A 24460-nucleotide genomic window follows, 5' to 3' on the forward strand; every position below is an offset into this window, starting at 1 on the left:
TCTATCTATCTATCTATCTATCTATCTATCTATCTATGCCAACAATATTCTTTGTTGTGGTTAAATTTTTTTTTACCTCCCCAACAGAAAAATCCATTGGATTTCACATGTATTCGCACATGGTTCTCATTTCTCCCATGTGATCAAATATTTTGTTCATGTGTTCGATGTTACATTGCGAGACTGCCTGGAGTGGTCCATCTGTAAAATTGGAAATATGTGATACACATGTTCCAAATCCACATGTACACATGTGCCTTCTTTCATTATGAAATATGTGAACATTTGTGTACCACGTGTGATACATGGTTTTCATGTGTGATTTTCAAATGTGACATCATGGGATTTTTCTAATCAGAAATTTGCCATTTGCTTTTGTATGACGTGTTTCCAAGATTGTGGTGTAGAGAGCAAAACTGCAGCAGGAGGTATGGTTTTTTTTGTAAGTCCGCCTATCACAGATTCACAACTTGAAGGGAGAACACATGTTTGCCATGGCAAATGTAACAAATCAAATCTCAAACATGATAAATCTCACATTTTCTCTGGTATATTCCCCACAATCATACACACACAATTTGATAACATCAAAACTGCTGTCCTGCTAGAAATAGTACTAAGGAATCATCAAATTTATGTTTGAACTTTGAATAGGACATTCTAACAATTATTTTTTTTTATGTACATCCATCAATTTAACTCTGACTGGATGTGTGAAGTTGCTTATTGATTTCAATCTATCTGAAAAATTACAGCCACAGTTTAATCTCTCTCTCTCGACACACACAATGAGGAGAGAGAGAGAGCAAAGCGCTGCTCTGCATTTTTTCAGTTACTAGGTATAATATATAGGCGCCACATTTTTCTACACCTCTGCACACTTATCCACCACAGACACAACTCAGGCTTTGACTGACAGATGTTTCTCAGCAGTGCCTAAGGTCGGTCTCAGCAAAATGAATGTGTTTGACCACCGTTGGTATTTAAGGAGAGGGCTTGGGAGGCTGGATTAGACGATGCTGGGAATGAATAGATGAGTACAGTTTCTTGGCTGTATCCGTCTCGTTTCTTTACTCGCTCAAAAACTCCTACTTTTGCACTCTTTCTTTCTGCTGTCATCATGACAGCCTTCGACTTCACGGATGTAGAGGCGTTTTTGGACAGCCACCCGGATCTGTTCGAGGAGTATCTGGTACGGAGAGCCAAATGCGATCAGGTGAGCAGGTGGCTGAAGGAGCACCAGCCGTCCAAAGTCTCCGCATCCGAGGAGAGGCGCGCCGCCGCCGCCGCCACGGACCCGCTCTGGCCAAGCAGCGCCGATGGACTCCGGCGCAGGTCGTCTCACATGGAGCTGCGGCGAAACTTCGCCCGCTCCAAAGCCACAACCGCGCACCGCACATACGACGAGCATGTGAGCCTGAGCGAGCACGAGTCCCAGTCGAGCATGAGGCGCCGTGCGCTCCTGCGCAAAGCCAGCTCGCTACCTCCGACCACCGCGCACATCCTGAGCGCACTGCTGGAGTCCAGAGTCAACGTCCCCCAGTACGCGTCCAGCGCCATCGACTACAAATACAGACTCAAAGAGACCAACGAGAGGGAGTTCTTCCTGGAGCTGGTGAAGGACATCTCCAACGAACTGGACCTGACGAACCTGAGCTATAAAATCCTGATCAACGTGTGCATCTTGGTGGATGCGGACAGGTGCTCGCTCTTTCTCGTGGAGGGACCCGCTCACAAGAGGACGCTGGTGTCAAAGTTCTTTGATGTGCACTCAGGCACCACGGTCAGACCCTCATCCAGCACTCTGAACTCCAATGAAGTGCAAGTGCCGTGGGGAAAAGGGATTATTGGCTATGTGGCAGAGCATGGAGAGACCGTCAACATCTCTAATGCATACGAGGTAAAGGACAGAAATTAATGTAAAAAAAAAAAAAAAAATCACAACTTTATAATGAATTTGTGTGTTTTTGTTAATATAATCACATAGAAATCATTACTAAAAAAATATTTAAAAAATCAGTTCTACTTATGAGGCCCCCTAGCAGCCCCGGGTAACTAAGCGGCCGCTTAGTTTGCTTGTGCCTTGGGCCGACCCTGACAGAAGCCCTAGCCCCTAATTATTGAAGATAAATGTGTCATTGTATCAGGCTTCACAAATTGATGCACCTTCTGCCACATTTCACCTCAATGCATAGTATAACAAAGAAAGAGAAAATAAAAATAAAAGTAAAGTTTTTTTTAGAATTTGTATTCATTCATTTTTCCTCAAACCTGAGTAGAAATGTAAATATAAAATATGGCGCAAGAGAAACATAAAATTGCGATGTTCACATCTCAATTGGCAAGACAACAATGCCCTGATCTCCCATATACAGCATGGTTGAATGTTTTTAAGACAGGATTCACAATGAACAAGACAACCCATAAAAAGGTGCTCCTTCAGACCTACAATTTAAATCTGTTCATTTTAAATGTACTTATTTGTCTGTATAGTGTTCGACGCAGTTAACCAACACAACATAGCTTAGCAGATAACTTTGAAATGGAAGGAAAAACGATACTTTTTTTTTTTTTTTTTTTACAAAGACTAATCTAAAAAATTTGGTAGTACATTAGTAAAAATTGTCCCTGTGTGGGGAATTTAGTCACCTAAATCCAGCTGTTCTGTCAAGGTTATTTTGCAACAATGAATAAGCACAAAATACCAATTTCTGTGCAAAGACAGTACAGCCACAGAAATAAAGATTTACCATGTTGAAACAAGGCAAAGGCAGCAGTATGCTGCAGAGATAATTTAGTTTTACCAGTTTAAAAACAGAACAATCCTGGAAGAAAAAAAGCAAATGAGAATCTGAGGCAATACCTTATATTCACAGTTGTCTTCATGCACTCTGATGAAGCTTAAACTATTTTGCAAAGAACAGACAAGAAAGTTTCCAGATGAGCAAAGCTGATAGAAACATAGCAAAGAGCTTGCAGTTGAATAGATGGTTCAACAAGTTTCAACTCACCTTTGGGTGGAATACAAATGCATATGACACTTTCCATATTTTTATCTATTAAACATGTGAAATGCATTTAGCACATAAAATCCCACTTAAATACAATAAGATCTATGGTTGATTAGTTCAAAAGGCATGGACACTTTTGCAAGACATTGCACATCTAGTGCTGTATGAGAATGAAACTCCTTGGAGCAGTTACTTTCTTTTGCAAACAAACCCCCATTAAAGTTTTCATTGAGGAAACGGCAGACAATAGTATGAGCTTCTCCCTGGCCAGATCTTGCCTTGCGTGCAGCATCATTATCTCATGGCCCTGGGCTGCTGGACCTGCTGAGGCAACATGATGATGTGGATCCCCCTGCAGAATATTCCTGCATTTATGCGCCCCAGCAAAGGTTATTGTTAACTTCCGACGTGAAAACATTTGCTCCTTGCAGAGCTGGAAATAAAAATTGTGCAATGTTTGTTTTAAATGAGGGACTTTGTGAGAGCTGATAGACGTGTAATGTTTGTTTGCATAACCCCCACCTCTTTCCAGGACCACCGCTTCAGCGACGAGATTGACAAGTTAACCGGCTACAAGACTCAGACCATCCTCTGCATGGCCATCTGCAACAGTGATGGAGACGTCATTGGTGTTGTGCAAGCTATTAACAAAAATCCCATGGGCACCCCTTTTACAGAGGACGATGAAAAGGTGAAGCTCTATTGTGCTGGAGAAAAAAAATGCAGAGGCAATTTGTCATTTGTAAAATCCCTTTTGTGGTTTGTGCTTCTAAGTGCATTTTAGAGAGAGTGAATGTGCAACTGAAGTGTTTGTACTCTAAATCGTCTTAATGGCTTTAGAGAGGAGCAAATTGTTCCCTTTGAAGCAAAATACCAGGAAAAATAAGAGAAAAGGTCAACCTTTTACTCAAGCGTGAAGCGTTAAATGTGTTCAGTAGCGCAATAAACACACACATTGAGGAAACATAGTTTCTGTTTTTCTGTTCTGAATTGTTCCCTTAGTAATTAAGATAAAATTGGTTTGTAGAAAACTAATGCGTTATATCTTTTTACAGCTCATGTTTTTTTCCCCTCAGTCTCCCAGTTTGCTGCTTAGCAATTATTAATGTTAACCTTGCTTTTTTTTTTTTTTAGGTTTCCTGTTATTTCAGCTAAAGCCCATAGTATACTTGTTTTATAAAACAACTGAAAAAGTCAATAAGAAAATTAATACCAGATAAAGAAATGCTGAAGAATTTGATATTCAGTCACATTGGCTGGAAAGCAAATGCACCTAAATCAGTTGTGTGTCCACTAGGTGGCAGAATAAAGTTTTCTGCAATCAACTTTAGACTCAAATTATTATTTTTTTCTTGTCATTTAGGCTTTTATAAAAAAAATAATACTTTTAAATGTGAATTTTAAAGATTGCCACAATTAATTCTCATTATCAACTTTCATTGACAAAAAAATAGGGAAGCATTCTCGATTTGCCGGTTCTGACTAGCAGTGCTACCTCGTCAGATTTTCCTACCGTAGCACGGATAGATAGCTACGTCCATCTGTCAGTGCTCCGCGTCCAAAACTGCTACCGTTATGTTTACAAACAGAAAACTACAGCGGGTTGTGTCAACGTTAAATACATTGGATAACATTATTTGAGTGACGGGACTGAAGTGGAAGCTTAGGAGTTACGCTTAGCTTAGCATTGGAACAATTTATATACACGACGAAACCACAAGAAGATACAGCAGCTTAATGAAAGCCAGTTATAAAATAAATTAAATAAAGCTTACCGTAATCTGCGATGAAATAAAACACATGAAACAAGACTTCCACAGGTAGGAGATATTTATAAGAAATCTGCTGAGTAAGCAGTATGTGACATAGCATTGATGTGCGCATGCGCATTACCACAAGGTAGGACGGATTGATGGGTAGGACGGATAAACACAACACCGGCACATGAAGACATTGAAGGGCTAAAGACTCTAAATCAATAGTTCATTAACAGGGAATCTATTTGTGCTGAGATAAAGCTGACTCCATCCTGGCTGTCCACTGACACCACCACATACTCGTTCTTGCTCCTCTCAAACACTTTAAATTATCACAGAAATGAGGCATAAACGTCTTTCACTCCTTGTACTGCTCCTTTTCTTAGGTGTTACAGATGTATCTGCCCTTCTGTGGAATATCGATTTCCAATGCAAAGCTGTTTTCGGAGTCTCGCAAGGAGTATGAGCGGAGCAGGGTGAGAAGTTTTAAGGAGTTAGATTAGCAGAGCTTGCCGGATCTTTTTTCTGGGAGTAAAGAGCCGGATGGGGTTGCTGTTGCCACAGGCCTTGTTGGAGGTGGTCAATGACCTGTTTGAGGAGCAGACCGACCTGGAGAAGATCGTCAGGAAGATCATGCAGAGAGCGCTGACGTTGCTGCAGTGTGAACGCTGCTCGGTACTTCTCCTAGAGGATATCGACTCACCCGTAAGACTCCTGTTTAGTGGATTCTGCTGATTCTTCTTACCTCTTCTCGATGTTCTCCTCTCCAATATTTATTTTAACTTCTGAAGTAAATTATGTAAAATGCTTCATAACTTTGTTCCCGAGCAGATGTGTACTGATTTGTACTTTCTCTGTAGGTGGTGAAGTTCTCCAAGACATTTGAACTGATGTCTCCTTTGTGCAACATGGACAGAGACATCAGGTGAACGAGCAGGGATGCATTTTTAAAATATAATCATCAAATTTAGTCTATTTTATTGGAACGTTTGGTACTAAAGCAATTGTTTGCATTCAGCTCCTTTTCCTCTGATATGCCTAAAGAAAATCCAATGCCATCAAAGGTGTTCAGAAGTCAACTAATTTGTAAATGGGGACGACCCATGAAGATCCCAGCTTTAAATAGTCATGGTCATACTTCCTTCTTTTTTTCTCTTAATTCGCTAACTCAGCATGGAGAAGTTATCCTGCTCTGACTGGCTCATCAACAACAGCATCGCTGAGCTGGTTGCTTCCACGGGGCTGCCTGTTAACATCAGCGACGTTTGTCAGGATCCACGCTTTGATGCTGAGGTTTGGACGAAGTTGTACATCTTTTGCACCTCCAGTTGGAAACTTCTGTTTAAAACCCATTAAAAATGTGGAGCCATATTTGAATCAACTTGAAAAGGATTCTGAAATGATTCTGTTTTCTGTATTTCAAGGCAGATCAGGCATCGGGTTTTCACATCCGGTCTGTGTTATGTGTCCCGATCTGGAACAGAACTCACCAGATAATCGGTAAGTTGCACCAGATTTTTTAGATTTTTGAAAACTCTGCTTTTGCTGCTCTTAAGGATCGATGTGTACTTTGCTAAGGGGTTGCACAAATCCTGAACCGCCTGGACAGGAAGACATTTGATGATGCAGATCAGAGACTGTTTGAGGTCAGTTTAAACACTAATACTTAAGTCTTTTGTTTGTGTGTTACTTTTATTGCTTAAGGTATTAATATTAAATGTATCTTTTTTTGCAGGCATTTGTGATATTCTGTGGACTTGGAATCAACAATACCATGATGTACAATCAAGTTAAGAAGACCTGGGCCAAGCAGTCTGTAGCATTGGATGTGAGCAAATTAATTGTTCCAGTCTTTTTTTTTTTTTTTTTTTTTTTTTTTATTAGAGCCAAAACATACATAAACATCTCTCTATGGATACATATTGATCAATACACTCAGTACATTTACACAAAAATAGAAATTCCAAAATTACAATCCAGCAGTTTCAGCCTTTTTTTTTTTTTTTTTTTTCCAACAGAAAAGAAAATTAAACAAAAAAAAAAAAAACCCCGACCCCCCCCCCTTCCCATCTCAGCTCAAAGTCAACCTGATGGAAAATAAAATAAAAAATATACTCATCAGATATGACTACCCATACTTATAACCAACACAAAATTCAGCAGCAGGCACCTTCAATTGGGCAAAACTTCCAAGTTTGAAAAATAGGAAAGAAAGCATTGCCATTTTTGGTAAAACTTCTGTGTAGACCCTCGAAGGGTGTGTTTGATTTTCTCAAACTTCAAAAAGAACATCATATCTTTAACCCAGAGGGATATTGAGGGACATTTATCAGACTTCCAGTGTAACAGTAAAGTACGTCTAGCCAATAAAGATGTGAAAGCAACAATCTCCATTTGAGCAGAACTTAGCACTAAGGTAGGGTTGAGGATACCAAATATGGCAACAAATGGACAAGGTTGCAAATTTACTTTCAGAACAGAAGACATAATTGTGAAGTAATTAGACCAAAAATTATATAATTTGGGACAAAGAAAGAACATGTGGCCAAGATTGCATGGGGAGCCTTTGCATTTATCACATATATCCACAACATCCGGGTAAATCTGAGAAAGCCTAGATTTAGAGAAATGAATCCTATGCACAACTTTAAATTGAATCAAACTAAGACGAGCACAAGATGAGGAAGATCGAATTCTGTCAATGGCGTCATCCCAAATATCTTGGGTCAGCTGGATTCCCAACTCTTTATCCCATGCATTTCTAATTTTGACAAAAGAATCAACCCTTAGATTTAAAATAAAACAATAAATCTTTGAAATCATACCTTTCTGAAGTGGATTATATGCAATAATCTGTTCCCAGGGCTGTTCAGGGGGTATAGAAGGAAAATTTGGGAAACATTTAGAGGCAAAATTCCGAATTTGTAAATAACGAAATAAATGCGTACCAGGTAAATTGTATCTGGAAGATAAATTTGTAAAGCTATCAAATACTCCTGATGTATATAGGTCTCTTATTTGTTTTAAACCCCTATCATACCAAACTGAAAATGATGGGTCAGAGAGAGATGGAGGAAACAAATGATTGTTAGTCAAGGGGCATAAAGATGAGGCACCAACAAACTTAAAACGCTTTCTAAATTGAAACCAGATTTTCAGTGTATTAAGAACAACTTGATTATTAGTGAATAAAGAGGGTTTTATAGGTAATGAAGAAAAAATTAGACCAGACAATGAAGACCCAGCACACGAAGATAGTTCCAATTTGCACCAAGGAGAACTGGAGGATTTTAACCAATAACTAATTTTTTGTATGTGCGCAGACCAATAATATGATTGAAAATCAGGCAATGAAAGTCCACCACTGAGTTTACATTTTTGCAATAATGTTTTACGAACTCGAGGAGGTTTCCCATTCCAAATAAACCCACCAATCAACCTATCCAAAGAATCAAAAAAGATTTTTGGCATAAAAAGAGGAATAGACTGAAATAGAAAAAGAAATTTAGGTAAGACATTCATCTTGACAACATTAATCCTTCCCAAAAGAGAGAGAGGAAGATTACGCCAACTCTGGAAATCAGACGCAGTCTTTGTAATAAGAGGCGAAAAGTTAGCAGAAGCAAGGCCAGACAAAGAACGTGTCACATTTATACCAAGATATTTAAATCCTGTGAGACTGAGTTTGAATGGAAAGTCAGAGTGTTGAATATCACAGGCAGTAGTGTTTATGGGAAAGCATTCACTCTTTTCCAAATTCAATTTGTAGCCTGAAAAGGAACTGAAATTATTTAAGATATGCAAGACAGTGGGGACAGAGGTAGCGGGATTAGATACATAAAGCAACAGATCATCTGCATATAAAGACAATTTATATTCTGTCCCATTCCGAAAAATCCCTCTAAATGAGGGAGAAGCGCGCAATGCGATAGACAAAGGCTCAATTGCAATAATAAAGAGCAAAGGCGACAACGGACAGCCTTGACGTGTACCACGCCCAAGAGAGAAATAATCTGAGTATATATCATTAGTATGGACACTGGCTTTGGGAGATGCATAAAGGAGACGAATCCAAGAAACAAATGTATCACCGAATCCGAACTTCTTCAAAACCACAAACAAGTATTCCCACTCCACCCTGTCAAATGCTTTTTCAGCGTCCAGGGAAATGACCATTTCGGGCATATCAGAAGAATGCTTTGAATAGATGACGTTAAAAAGGGTGCGCACATTAAAAAATAATTGACGCCCCTTGACAAAGCCATTTTGCTCTTCAGATATAACCAAAGGGAGGGCCTTCTCCAAACGAGAAGCAACCAACTTGGCTAGCACTTTTACATCTGCATTTAACAAGGACAATGGTCTGTAAGAACCACATAAAGTTGGGTCCTTGTCCTTTTTGTGAAGCAAAACTATAGTAGCCTGTGTTAATGTTGGAGGTAAAGTCTTGCGTTCTAAAGATTCGTTAAACATAGCCAATAATAGTGGTGCCAATTTTTCTATGAACTTTTTATAAAATTCGATGGGAAACCCATCAGGGCCAGGGGCTTTGTTTGACTGCAGCGCTTTTATTGAATTAATTACTTCCACAAGGCTGAGTGAAGAATCCATGCTCCTGGCAGTATCCATATCAATAGCAGGAATGGAAAGACTTTGAAAAAATTCTTCCATTTTATTATTATCTGTGGGAAATTCTGATGAATATAAAGAAGCGTAAAATGATTTAAAAGTATCATTAATTTCGGTGGGGTCGGTTGTAATTACCTGTCGAGTATTTTGAATACTAGGTATTATACGAGAGTTGACCTGACGCCGTAACTGATGTGCCAATAAACGACCAGCTTTGTCGCCGTATTCATAATATGAACTTTTACTGTGTAAAAGTAAGCGTTCAGCTTCATTGGTAGAAATTAGATCAATCTCTGATTGAACACCCATACGCTCTTTAAATAATTCTGGTGAGGGACTTATGGCATATCTTTGATCAAGTTTAGCAATGGCTATTGCCAATTCAGTAAGCCTCGAATTATGTCTTTTATTAGACAGAGATGTGTAGTAAATTATTTGTCCTCTAAGATAGGACTTAAGTGTTTCCCATAACAGTGAATGAGAAGTGGAATCATTCTTATTAAACACCAGAAACTCATCAATTGCATTAGAAATAAAGTCACAAAATTCTTCATCTGGCAGTAAAAGAGAATTAAACCGCCACAGCGGTCGACTACGTTTATAAGAAGTCAACTGAATATCTAATAATAAAGGAGCATGGACTGATATCATTATACTCAAATAATCAGAGGAAACTACACATGAATTGAGAGCTTGGTCAATAAAAAAATAATCAATTCTGGAATAAGAGTGGTGCACCTTGGAAAAGAAAGAAAATTTTTTACTGGTTGGGTTTTGGGATCTCCATGGGTCAATAAGACCACTCTGCCTCATGAAATCAGAGAATGCTTGAGCCATTAAAGATTTAGTTAATTTACGGGGATTAGATCGGTCTAGCTCTGGATCAATGACACAATTTAAGTCACCCCCTAAAATTAGCAAATGAGAATCCAAAAACGGGAGGCTACTCAATAATCTATTTGCAAACTCAGCATCATCAATGTTTGGAGCATATATGTTCACCAGAAGAACCTTTTTCTGCATCAATACTCCAGCAACTATCACATATCTGCCATATTTATCAGCTATAACATCAGTGGGCGAGAATTGTACTGTTTTACTAATCAAAATGGCTACTCCTCTTGATTTGGAATTAAAATCTGAATGAAAAACTTGATTCATCCAAGAGCAACGTAACCTACTGTGATCCTTAATGCGAAGATGAGTCTCTTGTAAAAACACTACAGAAGGTTTTAACCGCTTGAGGTGGGAAAAAACTTTTGATCTTTTAACAGGGTGACCCATGCCCTTGATATTCCAGCTAATGAAACGAAGAGATGTGCCTGGTCCTGCCATACCCGGGTCTACAGTGGTATTAACCATTTAAGAAAATAAAAAATAAAAACAACCATAAAGAGCTGAGATGGTCCTCCCCACAACCCATACCCAAAAATAAACCCATAACAAAGCAACACCCAAAGTCTCCATAAAAAAAAACAGAACAATGGAGACAGCAGTGTTATACACGGCAGTAGTTCACAATAAAATGTGAACTCGGAGATAAAGCAGAGCGAACAAATACAGAAGTGCGTTTAACAAGAACTGGCTAATAACCCCCACCAACCTCCAAATTAGAATACTAGTATGTGCATTATTATGCTACTTTAAGATTATTTCTATTATCGTGCAACAAAATTGAGAACCTTAAAATCCCAATATGATGGAGAAAAATACTACATAACAATAAACATCAGTGTAGATGCTCACAAGCGTTATTAATTTCTAAACTGAACGGGATGTAACCATATCTTTAATATCCAAGTGATGTAAATAAACCTGAATTCTGACTAAAAGTTAAGAACTATATATTCACCAAACAGTCATGACCAGGGCTCATTAAGAGCGAATAGGAATCACTCAGAAATCAAAGTCTGAACGTATTGCTTTGCGTCCTCGGATGCAGTAAACTCCTTTACTACTCCATTGTAAGTAATGCGCAGCTGCGCTGGGTAGAAAAGTCCGTACCTGATCCCTTCGATGCCACGAAGTAGCCGCTTTACCTCATTGAAGGCTGCTCGAGCCCGGGCAACCTTTGCAGTGTGATCCGGAAAAATCGATATAGTTCCAGCTCCGACTTTAATCCGCTGGAGCTCCCTCGCACGACGTAAAATGTCCAGACAGTCACTGTAGTAATGAAGCCTGCACACAATTACTCGAGGTCGTTCGCCTGGTTTGGGTTTGGGTTGGAGAGAGCGATGAGACCGGTCCACCAGCGGTTCCTTTCAGTCTTTTTTTTTTTCACTCTCCATAATACAACTACAAATCCTGCTGCATGAAATATTGCCTTCTAACCTTCTTTTGTTTCAGTTTTGGGATTATTTAATGAGATCTTTTAAATCTGTCTGTTTAATGTCAGACAGATTCTACAGTTTTGATAACCATTTCTTCCATCGGCTAGTGACATTGAAAAAAAATGGTTATCACAGGTTTTCATTGTTCTACCCAAATAATCCTTGTCTAACTTTGAAATTTATTTAATCTGAAATAGTAAGTGACAAAAAGCAAAACCATGCAAAATCTATAAATATGTTTCATTCTTCATATAGTTTAAACCTTTACTTTACAGCTAGTTTTACCTTGTTAGATACTCATCAAATTTCTTAACTATTGAAATGTATTTTCTTTTTATATAGTGTGGTACTAAGTAAGTATGGTACTGCCACAGAGGCTGTTAACATTTATTAGCATCTCTCAGCCGGTTTTGCTCCATTGTCCAGTATCTAACCTGAGCAGTCACATTATCCTCAGAAAAACATGGTTCTCCTTCTCCTTAATAAATATTTCAGCTGCTCTCAATAATTCACAATAAATACATCACCCTCTCTGCTTAACTGGTATCAAAGACAACACACTGATGGATCAGCCTCACTTATTCAGTGCTGTCTCTTTAATTACCAGGTGGAGGCATTTTACACTTCGTTCACAAAAGAATGTGACAAAAATTGAAATGTGCCGATCTGATCCGGACGTAAGGAGATAAGTAGGGCAGTCGGAAGATTAGTGGAAAAATATTTACTGTAATCTGTGTTGATGAAAAAAGTTGGGTGGTATTAGGATTTGAATCAGACTTCTGTAACGTCCGTCTTTGTGAAATGTCTGTTGTTTCAGATGTTGTCTTACCATGCCACCTGCTCCAAAGTAGAAGTTGACAGACTGAAGGTAATTCATAAACTAAATCCTTTCAATAAATTTATAAATTCAATTTGAGTACAGAGAGCAAAAAACCTGCCAGTTAAAACTCTAATTAAAACATTGCGTATACTGTTCTCTGGAAACGTTTGACTGACAGCTCTGTCCTTTGTCCTGTGAAGGCTGCAAAGATTCCCCTGAGCAGTGAGCTGGGCATTGATGAGTTCCACTTCAATGATTTTTCGCTGGACAATGATGCGATGATCACTGCGTCACTCAGGATGTTTCTGGAACTCGGCGTGGTTCAAAAGTTTAAAATTGACTATGAAGTGAGACAGCATTCCCTGCAAGATGTTTCTTTTTCTGAATATTTTGTGTTTTAAAGTACATGAAGGTATGACATGATTGTTTCTCTCCTTGTAGGTTTTGTGTCGCTGGCTGCTCACAGTGAGGAAGAACTATCGAACTGTGGCGTATCACAACTGGAGGCATGCCTTCAATGTGTCACAGTGCATGTTTGTCATGATCACAGTAAGTTTCTAGACAAAATGATTTCAGCTTATTAAAGATGTTATAAAATACCAACATGCTAGCATAACTAAGACTGGCTAAACTGAATAGTTCATAAACTTCACTCACAGTCAATGACTTTTATGCAGTCCGGCACTTTCCAGGATGTGCTGTCAGATGCGGAGATTCTGGCCCTGATGGTCGGCTGCTTGTGCCACGACTTGGACCATCGAGGCACAAACAATGCATTTCAAGCCAAGTGAGTTACATAAACCTGCACGGTTATGAATGTGTTCCTTACGAGTGACTGAACCACTGACCCGGTGTTCCTCCAGGACCGGTTCTGCTTTGGCCCTGCTCTATGGGACGTCGGCAACCCTGGAGCATCATCACTTCAACCATGCTGTCATGATCCTGCAGAGCGAGGTCAGGCACAATATATTGATTAGATCCCTCACTGGGATCTCTAATCACAAGTGACATTAGTTATGCAAAACAGTTGTAAAGCAAATCACATACTGTCTGCCCTTCTCTTTCTGTACAATTCTGTCCATTTCATACAAAGATATTTGAGTGTAACATTTTGATAAAACATAAATTCCCACCATACGGGTCGATTATAGCAGCTTTGATCTCCACAGAGCCCTGACATGACGGCAGACTGCATAAAAGCTTCCTGAGCAGAAAACACAACCATCCTTTCATTGCAGACATTGTGCTATATTTTTCCCTTGTACAGTGTGGAACAAAAAAAAAAATTGAATATCGCATTTTGAGTCAGAGCTTGTATATTCATTTACAAGCTCTGTAAATGAATATACAGAGCTGTGACAAGCATATCACAGTCTACCTGCTTCTATATTGTGTAAAAGTTGGTGTCCAGTCTGTAAAATAATAAAAAAAAAGCTAATGATAATACATTCAAATGCCAGTTTGGAAGATGAAACGGGCTTATTTTAGACTAAAATGAAAAGTGTCAGCAAAATTATGTGACCTAATTTTGAAAGATAAGCAGAAAGAGATATAATGGAAACATCCTGTCGACTACAGCTTATGAAGTAAGGTTTTATTATGATTGACAAGAATATAACTGAAGGTCTTACACCATTTTCATAAAACGTCCAGGCCATAACCCAGGAGGAGACACCATTATACAGTGATTTGCAAAAGAAAATCAAACTCCCCAAACAATGCTTATTTTGCTAAATAGCATCAACAAACTTTAATGCATTTAGTGGGATTTTATGTGATAGACCAACACACCGTGGTGTTAAAAAAAAAATCATTATATTTATTATCTTTTAGCAGGATCAACACTATACTACAACCAAATAAAAACTGATACAAAGCAACTACAATTAAGATAAAAATTGTTGTAGTAGCAGCATTCGCATGAATACCGATCAATAGATTTTAGATACACTTACAGTAAATGTTGAAATTTATCACCATTTTTGTGTGGGAATAAAATTTTCTTGCACCTGAATTTCTACATGGCTTGAGCCAAAGCACACTGTTGTAAAAACAATACTCTACACCTCAAACTAAATATTTCAGATTATGCGAGGTCAAACAGCATGGATATCCTGCTGGACAGATGTAGTGATAGCTAACAGTTTTCTCATGAGCTGTATTACAGTATTCCTATGAAAGTTCCTACCATAAATATAAGAAAAAAAAAAGGATACCATTGTAAGAAATGTTTCTCTCTTTGGATGAATTAATCAGTTTAACAGATAAATATGCAAATCATCTGATGCTTGACAACTAAACGTCTTAATATATCAGTCTAGTTGAGTGTGGTTGGATAAAATGAAGGAACTTTAATAACTTACATGCAGACACAAAGGGATACATGACTGGGATCTGGTAGATATGCAAAAAGCAGGGAACCATGAGGTGACAGGAGAATCCAGCAGTGACAGAAAAAAAATAAGTGATTGAGGACAGGGTGCAGCTGTGAGAGGAGACAGAGCAGGCAGGCTGAAGGAGAGCTTAATATGATGTTTGTAAGAGGTACAGCGAACATTGCTTATAGGTGCCGCCATGTTGAAATCCCAACTTCTTACCTGAAATGCTGCTACGTCGGGTCTGACGTGAAACCCAGCTGTGAGTTTCAGCTTGCGAGGAAACTGGAATGCTGCAACAATTAATGGAAGCTGAGGAGAATGTAAACAGTAATCTTGGAAAGTTGTAAAACACTAATCTAAGGAAAAACAACAAGAATAAACTAAGCGGAAAGGAATGAACTGATATATAGTGAGATCTACGTTGGAAATAAATAAACAACAAGGAAAATGCGAACAGGAAAAAATAAGATAAAATCCCAACACCCCAAGATCATGACAATATCCCAAAGAAAAGCAATTATATTCTCTTGCTGTGTCTCTGGCTATTTATCAGAAATGTATTGAGACAACTGAGCGTGCTGAAAGTCCCTCTTGCACAGTTTCTCCTAAGGAACAGCGTTGTTCACAAACTGCTGACAGGCAACACCAGTAACCACTGCGCTTTGTCTCAGGGGTGGATCAGTTTGATCACCAGCTGTATACTGCATTGATTTATTTTAGCCATGGACAGAGAAAGCCCATACGCATTGCTAATTAAATTGCAAATTGGGGCTTCAATTGACAGTGAGCGATGACTTTACCGATGCTCCAAATTTAACGGGAATATTTTTTGCCAGTTGTACAAATCCACCGCTGCTTGCAACTGTGTTTTATTTTGCAGGGACACAATATCTTTGCCAACCTCAGCTCTAAAGAGTACAGCAACATGATGCAACTATTAAAACAGGCGATTCTCTCCACAGACCTTACCTTGCACTTTGAGTAAGTGGCCTTCTCAGAGCTGATCGTCTTTACAGCTAGATTTAAATATTTATGGACAGATTGGATTTGTGTATTCAATACTTAACATTGTCTTATTATAAAGCGCATATTGTATAACTTATATCCATATTTCTTGTATCTCTCAATATTTTCTGCCTGATTTGTCCCTCTTTTGACTGTCTCTTTCATTTAAAAAGGCGCAGAACCAAGTTCTTTGAGCATGTTTTGTCAGGAGAATTCAGCTGGGCGGTGGAAGAACACAGAGAAGTCCTCAGGTTTCTGCATTTGTAATAAATAAAGATACTAAAGCTGTAAAGAACACAACTGAGATAAAAATGTATTTTGTCTCCGATCCCTGCCTAATCAACAGATCCATGCTGATGACTGCATGTGATTTGGGTGCTGTCACTCGTCCTTGGGAGGTATCAAAACAGGTTTGAGTCGCCTGTGCATGCTGGGATGTGTTATTTCCTAATTGTGATCTGGACAATAAAAAAATGCAATTTTGTTTGTTTAGTTTATGTATGTATTTAAAATGAGTTCTCATGAAAGACTTATGCTTTAAGGGGGAGGTAAATTTAAGCTGTCAACAAAATCCGAACTGAGCAGAGGCAATTAAAAAAATAAATATTTTTCTTTCTTTAGCTTTTCTTCCAAGTCCTGGGGAAAAGCATGCAAGGTTCCTAAAACATCTTAATAAACTCCCATTAGGTTAGTTTAGTTTGCTGGGATGGTGCCACAGCCCAGTTATTTCTTTAATCCACTTAGCATGCTAATCTGCTTACTGTTGGTCAGACACGGAGAAGTGTTGGATTGACTAGCGAATCCTAAATAAGCTTCCAGCCTGGTCCTTGTTTATACCTTCTGTTTGACACTGATGCAACCTAACAAGAAAAGTCCAAAAATAGAACAAAATCTAACAAGAAGTGATGCGTGTATGCATAAAAAACACTGTAAAAAGAGACCACTAAATCTAATTTCGGAAATTAAAGGAGAAAAAAACAATATTCACAACAAAGTTAAACGTTTGAATTTGAATTCATGCATAAATCTAAAGGGCTAACCTTGATTCTTCCAAACATGAAGCTCGTTGAATCCTTATTTAACTTCTTTAATGAGCACCCTCTCAGTTCGTGTTTATGTAAAAACTTGTGAACAGTTACACTGGTATACCAGCAGCTTTAAGTTTTTGGATCAGTTGTCGTGAGTCTAATTTCTTTCCTAAGAGTTGCACAACAACGTACAACAAACACCATACAACAACAAAAAAGATGAATCATTTTATAGTAAATTTAAATATACACCCTTCAGTAGGCTTAAATCCTTAAACGTTGCATAATGCATGAGTAAAATAATGATTGTTTCCACCGGTGTCTGCAGGTTGCCGAGTTGGTAACGAGCGAGTTCTTTGAGCAAGGTGACAGGGAGCGGTCGGAGCTGAAGCTAACACCAGCAGTGAGTGTGAAATGTTTCAAAGTCTTTCCTGTCACTCTGATGTTCTGAGTTAAAAATATTCAGGAGAAAATGGTTCTGACCAGAGTTCTGGTTGTGGGTGACAGAGAGTTGTTGCTCCCCTGCAGGCCATCTTTGACCGTAATCGCAAAGATGAACTGCCTGCCTTACAGCTTGAATGGATTGATGGGATCTGCAAGCCACTTTATCAGGTAGGCCGGCCACAACTAAAGCTACACATTGAGAGGGCATTAATATTTATACGTTATAAATATTAAGTGTTACATTGGCTTTTCATAAGGATAGCCGACACAATGGTGAAGTGTTTTTCACTTTTAATTTTTTACCAATAAAATGATTAAAGCCTGTGTATTCAGCTCTTCTGAGTCAATTCATTTTAGAACCATCACTGCAGTTATAGCTCAATTCTCTCAGGGTTGGTCTCTACCAGCTTTGCACACCCAGAAACTGAAAGGTTCAACTGAGAGGTGCCCATCATGTCATCCAGATATGATGGGGCAGCATCTGGACATAGTAACTTTCAAGTCTCAGGTGGTCTGGACTTTGGATAGGCCACTGCAACACATAACTACACTTTGATCTAAAAATTTACATTGTATCTTTGTCTCTGTGTTTTGGTGGATGGGTTGTTGGCAGTTTATTTGTAATAAATCGTGAAAAAACCATGAATCCCTTCCCTTCCTTTTCACACTCCTACATTATGTTGCTCTCTATCATGAAATCCCAATAAAATACATAGAAATTTTTCTTTTTGTAAGCTCAAGACATTTACGTTCAATAAAAACAATGTAGGCTTCATGTTAAAAAGTTAGTGCATGAATAAAAACGTATGCAAATCTGTAGATAACCTCTACTGTTTGGTGTCTCTCTCAGGCGCTGCTGAAGTTGAACAGGAAGTTAAAGCCGATGGTGGATGGAATAAATGGGAACAGAGAGAAGTGGCAGGAACTCTGCTTGTCCGATCAACAGACAAGAAGAGCCTCAGTCTCCAGCCAGAATACTGACCCGGGTCAGAATACTGAGTTCAGTGACGACGCAGAAACCAACGAGCTACTAGAGAAAGCAGGGAAAACTGCCCAGATTAAAAATACAGAGTTTGGGTCAAAATCTGATTGCCGAGAGGTATTGAGGTGCAGAGCAAACAAAGAGACCAGTCATGACACAGGAAACAACAAAACAGTCCCTGGAAAGAAGTAAAGCAGAGAGGTTGTTGTAATAAATAACTTGACATTTTTTGATATCTTCTAACACAAGCATCCCCCTGAACTGATAGGGTGAAACAAAATGCAGAATTCATCAGCGGAGCCTGCTGCAGCGTCACTGTGTTAACCTCAGGAACAATGGGAAGAAAACCCCATGAGGTCATAAATCTATTTAAAGGGCAGTGTTCATACAAAAGAAGGGATTTCATCACTTCGCTAAGGAGAGTCCTGAAGTTGCATGTTTTGTAGAAACTCTCTCCTGATCAAAAACCTTTGGGGATGCCTTTAAAATCATCAAGAAATCACTGTGAATTGTCACACAAAGCAAACTGCACATCAATCTGCTGGTAAAGAGGTTTTAAAAGACATGGATCTTCCACTGCAGCAGCATAAATTAACACAGGAAGTTTAGGAAAAATACAATATTAACTACAAAATTCCCATGTTCAATTTTAATCATTTCAATTTAATATGATTTGTTTTTGTACCATCAAATATACCATAATAATTTTTTACCCTATGCTGTCCACACTACAGTCACTCTAGATCATCGCGAGTCCCCGGTCCTTTCTGATGCTGTCTTCTCCTCGCCCCACAAGGTGACCTTTTAGATGTTGATTTGGTCATATGGTTTGTATATTTATTCTGCTAAAAGATGCACTAATTATCCATTTTCAGTTTATTGGTAAAGGCAACTGGATATTTATTTAAAACGCCCTGGGCTTTAATAAATTCATCATGCCATGCATGCTAACAAGGTTTCCAGGGAGTTTGGAAGAGGAACATACCACATTGTTGTCAATGCAGTACCACTGTATGATTAATGCAATGACTCAAACAGATTATTTTGATTTAATTATTTTTATGAATCTTTACCAGGGTATGTCAGCAAGTGTGGAAGGCACTGTGAATCCTGTCATGAATGTAGACTGAACCATGATCATGTTCATGAATGTCATATCTAGGCTGTATTGCTTTAGTTAAAAAAATCTTTGCCTGCATGATCTTACAGTGTTGTTCTTTGACAGCCGGCTGGTTCATAGAGTTGCATGTGATCATTCTTGCCTTTCAGCATAAATTCTCTGTAGATCAATTATTCAAAATTTCATTGACTGCTTGTGCATCACCTTTAAATTTTCTTCAAAACATGAAGACAGGAAAATTCACATGACTCTGAGATGCATTTTAAGATTGTACAAAATATATGAAATAATTTATTTGCAGCAAATGATGTTTTCTGTTTTTGAATTCAGTTCAATATTTGAACTGCTGCTGTTTTCTTGTTGAGTTTCTGAGTCTCACTCTGACACTTACCTTCAGAAGAGTTTTGTGATGCTTAAGTAAAATAATTCTTCTGTTTTATTTGTATGTAGAGTATATCTTTGTTTGCAAATGCATGCCGGTTATGTTGTTACTGCATGTTCAATGTTGACAATGGTCATTTTGATGCCTTTGATTGCCACAAGAGATTTGCTTTGCATGCAGTCATACTGGTACTATTCTGTGTTCTGATATCTTCTAGCATTTCTGCTCTATTGTTGTTGATAAGAACAGCCTAAAATGTCTACTTTGAGCTGCAACCTTTACCCAAATTATAAACTGGTGAGTTTTCATATGCTGGACTCTATATTTATGACAACCTTTTTAAAAATAGTTTCCTAAACAGGACAAGGATGTGATTTATGTAAGAGAAGAGAAAATCTGAATGACTGAAATGCCTTTGATATGGAAACTAAAGGATTGTTATCACATGGGGCTAAAAAAAGGAAAGCCTAGATATGATAATTGATTTTGTTTTTTGTATAAAACAAAAAACAAGAGTTTACGTTCAAAACTGTGAGAATTATGCTGAAATGAAACTGTCATGTAATTCTCAAAATCTAAAGGTGGGGCAGTGCCTTGAAGTGTAATACCAATCATGTCCACAAGTGGTTGGCATAGTTATTTATTTTTTATAAACAATGTCATTTAAAATGTATTGCGTTATATCCTTTAATGCCAAACTAAATGCATTTTTCTTTTAGTTTAGTTGTTATATTAACCGAGTTCACTCCTACTTATGAGTAAGATAGTGGGCCAAATGGCTATTTAAAAATTAAAGAGACTGCAGATCTTGAAGGTTGTGTTGGGGTGATGACCAGATTGATTGTCACCTTAACATCAGGAAGTTAATTTACCTTAAAAGTAAGTCATGACTGTTGCCATTATTTCTGGTATTTGCAATGTATCTTTCACGTACAACTTTCCTGAGGATTTGACTTAATTAGGTTTTAGTTAACTGTATTATGTTTGTACTGTTAATAATTTGATACTGGAGTGCTGATTACTGAGCTGATGCGTTATCCAGTATTTTATGTAAGTAAATGCTTATTTTCTTAATGTTTCCCGTTGTTATGCTCTTTATTCACAATTTATGTCACTGATGATGCCTTCAACAGTTCCTTTTCATTTAAGATAAATGGCTTAACCCCTTGCCTTAAATAAACTATGTTTTGCTAGCAACTAAATACTGACATGATAAAAATTTCTACCACACATAATATTTTCCATGGTGACCAAAAAGATTGTACACAAGTGGTCTCTATTTACAGTTGCTTTTGAAGGTACTACATTGCGTCCTTTTCCATCTGCATCGTCAAAGCTCAAACAAAACATGCAGATTGTGGCTGCAATATAATAATGTAACAAATTTCATCGAGTGTTAATACTTTTGCAAGTGACTGTATCAGATCCTGTTTGCATTTCCGAGGGTCTGTGTCTCTGCATTTGCATCATCAGCTTTGAACTGAACACAGAGCATTAACTCTGTGTTTTATACTGTGTCTTACAGAGAGGACACATAAAAAGGTTAATTAGCATTTTAGAAAACATCTCATTAAGTGAAATGGGTTTGTCAGAAAGTAAAAAGTCATTCTATTATACGTAGCATAATAGCATCCAGGCAGGGAGCATATTGTGCTGAGACCCTTTACATATTCATACAGTTTCTTTTCGAGCCCGTTCTTCATCTGTGGATACTGTTTGATGTTGGTTTTAATAAGACTGTGAGGTGAGGCAACAGCAGCCGTGAAAATGTGCGAAACTCAGTGTAGCTCAGTGTTTGCGCAACCGCCAGCTCCCGAGCTTCAGCCAGAGTCAGGCCTTAATCTATAATTTAACACGGATTGAGTTTATTCTCCTCAGGGTCGACGATCAGGGGGAGAGTCGGATGGAGAGAGGAGGGAGAGCCTTCCAACCTCGTTTCTGATACAGAGCCTGGCTCTGCCACGGTGTTTGATCTTTCTCGCTCTCTCCCTCTCTCTCTCCATTCCTCTCCTCTGTTATTTTTCAGTTTTATCTGCCTCTCACAGACACAGAATATCTGACTTTTAGTCCTATCCTTGCTGACATACTGTACTTTATGTACAAACTCTGTAAAAACACAAACCACGGATGAAGAATAAACACCCTGAGGAAACTGGTAATGTTATACAAAGCATTCATACATCTACTTTGTATCCTGAGTCACATCTCGTGAGGTTGAAAATAATCATTAAATGAGAATGAATTACCATGAAGACTTTAAATACCGTACAGACACAGAAGTGAAATTGTTCTGCGCTGCTCATATGTTAATCTACAAGAAATGTTCCTCAGCTTTTTAGAAAGGTTCTTAGAAACTAGACTTTCTGCAGTAGACCATAAATATTAACACACTCTCAAAATTAATGTTCCAGATATAGACCAGCCTTGTTCATCTAATGATTATTTAGCCCATGTTGGTCATTTAGTTTCCATGTGTAGGCGCTCCATTTAGTTATGAAAAATAACCCTGCTGTGTGTCAAAAAGATGGCCTCAAGCAATGCATAATAAATCAGCACATTTGTAAAATTTCATCTAAAATTACCCATGCAGTATGCTTAGTGCAATTAGAACAAATCCAGCAATTAATCCCAGTGGAAGGATTTGCATTGTTATTGTTTTGCATTGCATTTTTCTTGCAGTAGAATGTGTTTGACAAAGTCTCAGAAATAGGGATGCTTTTTAGATGGCAGAGCATGTGGCTGAAAAAATGCAAAATGTTCAACAGCCATGGTTTTTCTTTAAACAAAATAAACAATTTGAATTGGTGCAGTAATGTACAGTAATCCAACAGAGGAATTCTGGATGCATAAGCTAGTATTCTACATTCAGTTTCAGCATTTGGTCTTTTTGAGTTCACAGCTGCCATGAATTAAAGATAATCTGTTTAACCTGGAATGCGGTTAAACTTGCCATGCCGCTGTGACACTCATTAAATAAATAAATAACGAATATGTTCTTACTACCTAATATAAATCTGTCTCTTAATAAAATCTCAATGAATTTTCTACATGCACAATCTGTAATTGTTCATTAAGAGTTTTAAACACCAGATTAGAACAGTTAATCTAAATTTTCTCTGTTATTGCTGATGTAAAAATTGCAATTCCACAAAGGAATCTACAGCATAGTAATAAATTATTTCATGGCCTTGTAGTTGTTCCATTTTTAAAAACCTGGTCAGCATTTTCTACACATTAAGCCGTCTTTTCTTACACAGCCTCACCATTGAGAGATTAAAAATAGATATGTTCTAATCATAGCTCAAGTGTCACAAAGATTAAAAACAATGCCATCACTGGGACCCAGATGTTCTTTTTTTTCTTTCTGTAGAGCCAATATGTATTTGAAACTGTTGAAGACATGAAGGACACCTTGTCAACGCGGAGGGTGGTGAGTTATAGCCTTATGTTTTACTGCAGACTTTTTTTTTTTTTTAGCTCTTAAGTGCTGAAATGCAACCACGGTCCTCCTAAAAGCAAACCTTTGAACCATTCTTACTCATCATCTCTTCTTTCTCTCTCTCTGACTTTGGGTCATCAGATAAGCTGTCCAGAGCAGATTCTCGTAGTTTATCAACCTGACAGATACATTAGAATGTTTAAAATCTGATACATCCGCAGAGAGGCTTATAGTCCAGATCTGCCTAAATGAGGGCTGTACATTTAGGCAGACAGATGTCTGAAACAAGTCTGAAAAAGATAAACATATAAATCTTCTTCCTGCTGTCCTCCCTTGACTGACCATTTCAATGTGAAAAAGGATGTTCCCATGTATGGAAGAGGATAATTCACAGCAGAGGGCTATTTGTAGGAATTCTTATTATCACTTAATGAAGATTCCTAGTCTTCATGCTTTCTCTCTGTCAGATGTGCCAGCAGTTATGCTGTGCATTGTTAAAAACAATTGTTTCTAAATATGTATATTACTCCCGATGAATCGCTGACGTCAAATTAAAGATAGGACTTTTATTTGAAAAACCAATCATGGTGTGAGATTATGCTATTGCAATACCATACTTATTTTAAAATGCAGCTTTAACAGGAGGGTTAGCTAATCTTTCCATATCTGTCTACTGTACAGGTCAAGCTGAAGCTTAAGTCAAAAAAGCAACATGACATATGCATACACCTCTCAGCATCAGCAAGCATCCAATAGAGAGAGTTCATATGAATAAAAAACTATTTTGTGATTCCTCCTACCCCCAATTTTGAAAATCCCTGTCTTGTGTTTTGTCTCATTGTGTTGCAGTGAGAGAAAATAGGACAGGGTACAGAACAGGAAACCATGCAGGAAGCATAGGAGGATCAGACACTGAACTGAAGACTGCAGGAGGCATAAATGTGTTTGGGACAAGAATGAGAAGCCTGTGTTGCTCATTTTTCTAATATCAGGGAAATCCTTTATTAAACTTTTTAAACATTATGAAAGGGTGGTAAAAATAAATGAATGTTGTGCTCCATCAAGAATATATTTTAATCTGTGTATACAAACTAAATGAACGTCATTGTATCATCGCAAAGAGCAGTGAGTGAAC

General features: G+C 38.1%; 1 protein-coding gene across 3 annotated transcripts; it reads left to right on the plus strand.

Moving 5' to 3' along the window:
- pde11al (phosphodiesterase 11a, like) lies at positions 1 to 22993 on the plus strand. 3 transcript variants are annotated; one of them, XR_004338819.1, is made up of 21 exons: positions 1034 to 1900; positions 3544 to 3702; positions 5155 to 5244; positions 5333 to 5473; positions 5629 to 5693; positions 5941 to 6061; positions 6193 to 6268; positions 6347 to 6414; positions 6504 to 6596; positions 12545 to 12595; positions 12748 to 12894; positions 12989 to 13096; positions 13225 to 13334; positions 13411 to 13501; positions 15806 to 15906; positions 16104 to 16181; positions 16277 to 16340; positions 17287 to 17361; positions 17487 to 17570; positions 18253 to 19180; positions 21765 to 22993. XR_004338819.1 is itself a non-coding variant. In XM_032559477.1 (20 exons), the coding sequence occupies exons 1-20, from the start codon at positions 1034 to 1036 to the stop codon at positions 18574 to 18576; spliced, it is 2913 nt and encodes a 970-aa protein (XP_032415368.1). In that variant the 5' UTR covers positions 1 to 1033; the 3' UTR covers positions 18577 to 20964. The 3 variants fall into 3 exon arrangements, 2 of the variants coding, with proteins under 2 accessions (XP_032415368.1, XP_032415369.1); XM_032559477.1 differs by lacking the exon at positions 21765 to 22993 and having other exon boundaries at positions 1 to 1900; positions 18253 to 20964; XM_032559478.1 differs by lacking the exon at positions 21765 to 22993 and having other exon boundaries at positions 16277 to 16328; positions 18253 to 20964.
- The last annotated feature ends 1467 nt before the right edge of the window (positions 22994 to 24460 follow it).

Source organism: Xiphophorus hellerii, chromosome 3 (genome assembly GCF_003331165.1).
Source record: "Xiphophorus hellerii strain 12219 chromosome 3, Xiphophorus_hellerii-4.1, whole genome shotgun sequence".
NCBI classification, from domain to species: Eukaryota; Metazoa; Chordata; class Actinopteri; order Cyprinodontiformes; family Poeciliidae; genus Xiphophorus; species Xiphophorus hellerii.

Coding starts and splice junctions, on each gene's coding strand:
- pde11al (XM_032559477.1), top strand. CDS start 1,034: ATGAGTACAGTTTCTTGGCTGTATCCGTCTCGTTTCTTTACTCGCTCA. Junction 6,269..6,346: donor CAGAACTCACCAGATAATCG/GTAAGTTGCACC, acceptor TACTTTGCTAAG/GGGTTGCACAAATCCTGAAC. Junction 13,335..13,410: donor AACAATGCATTTCAAGCCAA/GTGAGTTACATA, acceptor GTGTTCCTCCAG/GACCGGTTCTGCTTTGGCCC.